This window comes from Miscanthus floridulus, chromosome 18 (assembly GCF_019320115.1).
Source record: "Miscanthus floridulus cultivar M001 chromosome 18, ASM1932011v1, whole genome shotgun sequence".
NCBI classification, from domain to species: domain Eukaryota; kingdom Viridiplantae; phylum Streptophyta; class Magnoliopsida; order Poales; family Poaceae; genus Miscanthus; species Miscanthus floridulus.
The window spans coordinates 84624146-84627161 of record NC_089597.1 but is presented as its reverse complement, the minus strand read 5'-3'; the positions used below and the strand labels follow the sequence as shown (position 1 = coordinate 84627161).

General features: G+C 40.1%; 1 protein-coding gene across 1 annotated transcript; it reads right to left on the bottom strand.

Moving 5' to 3' along the window:
- Nucleotides 1–236: 236 nt before the first annotated feature.
- LOC136524116 (uncharacterized) lies at nucleotides 237–1361 on the bottom strand. The gene is made up of 3 exons (XM_066517583.1): nucleotides 1200–1361; nucleotides 722–1046; nucleotides 237–658 (listed from the first exon to the last, which is right to left on the bottom strand). Exons 1-3 carry the CDS (start codon nucleotides 1359–1361, stop codon nucleotides 237–239), a joined length of 909 nt encoding a protein of 302 aa, XP_066373680.1.
- Nucleotides 1362–3016: the final 1655 nt, after the last annotated feature.

The window sequence follows — 3016 nt, the reverse complement described above, 5'->3', positions numbered from 1 at the left end:
TAGCTGAACCAGAATAGCTAGAAATATCCTGCCTTCAAGTAGCCTGTATGCAATATTTCTTCTCTTGTTCCAAAGTACCATGATCATTTCTCTGATCTTATCAGCAAGGTCAGCAATAGTAAGTCTTTATGGTCTTTAATCCAGATATTAAATGACTCAACAATATTACTAGTTATGTAGTCACACTTCATTTCTGGATTGAAACTACACCTATACCATAATAACTTATAATTGGTCTATAACCATTTCACTGCTTGTGCTGATTCACTTACCATTTTTGCTATATTGTCATAGAATATGTCCTCTCTGTAAGCCCTTGCCACAGGATATATCTGGCCAAACCCTCTAAATCTCTTCTTGAAATTTCTGACAAGATGATAAAAGCATTCTCTTAGCTCTGCATTTGGGAATACATTCTTCACTGTATTCTCTAAGCCCTTGCAAGCATCAGAACAAACAGCAAGTAGTGGAGGATCACCTATTGCCTTCTTTAATTGTTCCATGAACCAAGTCCAGTTGTCTGTGTTTTCAGAAGCTATGAAGCCATAAACGAGTGGATACATCCAATTGTGACCATCAACTGCTACAGCTACGGCCAAGTGACCATTCCACCTTCCATTAAGTGTTGTAGCATCTATGCTCAAATGAGGCCTACAACCTTATAAAAAACCATCAATGCATGGTTTAAGAGCACAGAAAAAACGGTGGAAATATATTTGACCATCCACCTCAAGTACCTCAATCTCAACGACACTCCCTGGGCACCGCTTCATTACCTTGGCCTTCCACCTAAATAACAGCTCAAAACTCTCTTCCCATTTGCCATAAACCTCTTTAAGAGCTCTTTGTTTACCCCGCCATACAGTGTCATATGCAATTTGATATTTGTGATCTGTCTCTAACTTCTTTTGCAATTCCTTAGCACCAATATTTGGATTGGCTCTAAAGATACTCACAGCCTTGCTAGCTACCCACTTGCAACTTGAAGTTGTAGTTATCTGCCTCATGCTGGACACACACTCGTGCTTATCGACTAAGACGATTACCTGTAAAACAAAAAATCAATGAGATTGATATTAATTTACATAACAAGTAGAATTAATGAAATAATAAAAAAATTATTCACCTTCACAGTGGCTTGGCCTTTTAGTTTAGTGCCATTTATCCTCCAAGGGCAAGTGCAATTTTCATCACCGCACTTCAAGAACAGGAAGGTTGCATTCTACTGCCGAAAGAGGAGCAGTTAGAAGCAGCGATCTTGCTAGGGCTAGAGCAGTGGACATGCCTTCTGCTGGCTTGTCCAGACCTTTTGCTGGACCTTCTGCTGCCGCGTTCATGCCTTTTGCTGCCAGCGCGGCCATGCCCTCAGCTAGCCCGTCTAGGCCAGAGGCGGCGGTCGTGGCCACACCACTCAGGCCCCCTTAATATAAAAATCATATCAATAGTACTAAATTTATAATGGATACTCTCTGACTCATTAATTCATTTACTTCTGTAAGAGTGGGTTTTAAGGATCTCCTCTTGAGGAGCTATTCTATCTTAACTGGGTTGGCAAAAAAATTATTTCATATAGATTTCTTAGCTTGTATGACTCTTAAAAGATTTATAATGGATACTCTATGACTCATTAATTCATTTACTTATTTCTTCTTACTCTTTTTTGTCACCTTTTCTCATTTCTGGAAGACTATTTTTGACATAACATACCTGGGCCCCCTTGGTCTGGCACTTTGTAGCAGCTACTAGCTTTGAAGGTGGATGTCAATACATATATACATCGTACATACCTGGGGCCCCTTGGTGAAAGTGCATCTAGCCCTTTAGTGGGTTTTGGTTGATTGAATGACAACGTGATTAAAGGACTAACCCATTTGCTAAGTGTGGATAGGTAATAGGTTATCTCACAGGTACTTAATGAAAGCCAAAATGATGTGTTGTTGTGTAAACAATCTAGTTCAAGCACAAGACAACAATGCAAATAGATTTCATGTAAAGGCTTATTTATTGTGGGATTTCCATGTTCTATGTGAAAGCAAGCTTGTAAAAAATAATTAATGAGACATAAGGGATTGCATATGGATTGGTCTCATATTTGAAGCTTGCTAAATTGAAATGAAAAAGATAACAATACATGAATGAATGATTCAACACAAGATGTGACTTGATGGCTTGAGATGGTGAAGATAGCAAGGAAAGGCTTCGAGGTACTAAGCAAGGGTGAAGGGCAAGCGACGGCTTGGCGGCCGAAGAACCTAGCTAGGGTGAAGAAGGAAGTACTTGCATTTAGTTGAGGTACTAATCAAGCTATGATGTTCATGTTTATGTGGAGGATCAAATCACTATTGGAGTGTTTGATGGAAGTGACTTGATACATTTGGGATTATTCAAATTTTATGAATAGAATCAAGTCACATGCTCAAGATGGCTATGCTCAAGTGAAAAGATCAATATCAACATGATAGCACCCTTACTTGATGAAGATTGAAAGGGACGGCATCAATTCAAAAGAGATCAACTCAAGTGGTATAAATTCATTTTTCCTTTTATCTTGAGTTTGATAGAAATGTCGTACTATTAAGAGGGATGCATCATGTTGATAGATAATTATTCATAAGTGATTAAGCCAACCCACGTGAGTTTTAAGTTTTTGAGAGACAAAAGAGCTAACTGATTTCTTGCTGGTCTAGCAATACCGGATGTGTCCGGTATTTGTCCAGCAGCTGTAAAATTATTGTTCTCGGGTTGGTTCGTCGGGAGTTCCGACGGTCGGGAGTCTCGGCATGGGTCGGGAGTTCCGACGTCTCGCACTTTAACTGACTTGGAGGGTTCACTGTCCTGGTCATATCGGACGTGTCCGGTATTCATACCGGACGTGTCCGGTATGCATGACCAGAGGCCAACGTCTAGTTTTCAAAAGCCTTGAGGGTCGGGAGTTCCAACGGTCGGAAGTTCCGACATGTGTCGGGAGTCCCGATACCTCACATACTTTAACTGAGTTACATGTTTTTCAAATTTG

Bases quoted from the DNA above. Each gene is read 5' to 3' on its own strand.
- LOC136524116 (XM_066517583.1), bottom strand. From the start codon at position 1,361: ATGGCCGCGCTGGCAGCAAAAGGCATGAACGCGGCAGCAGAAGGTCCA. The intron at 1,047-1,199 runs GTGCGGTGATGA...TTTGTTTTACAG, and splicing joins GCAACCTTCCTGTTCTTGAA to GTAATCGTCTTAGTCGATAA. The intron at 659-721 runs GTCAAATATATT...GTTTTTTATAAG, and splicing joins TGAGGTACTTGAGGTGGATG to GTTGTAGGCCTCATTTGAGC.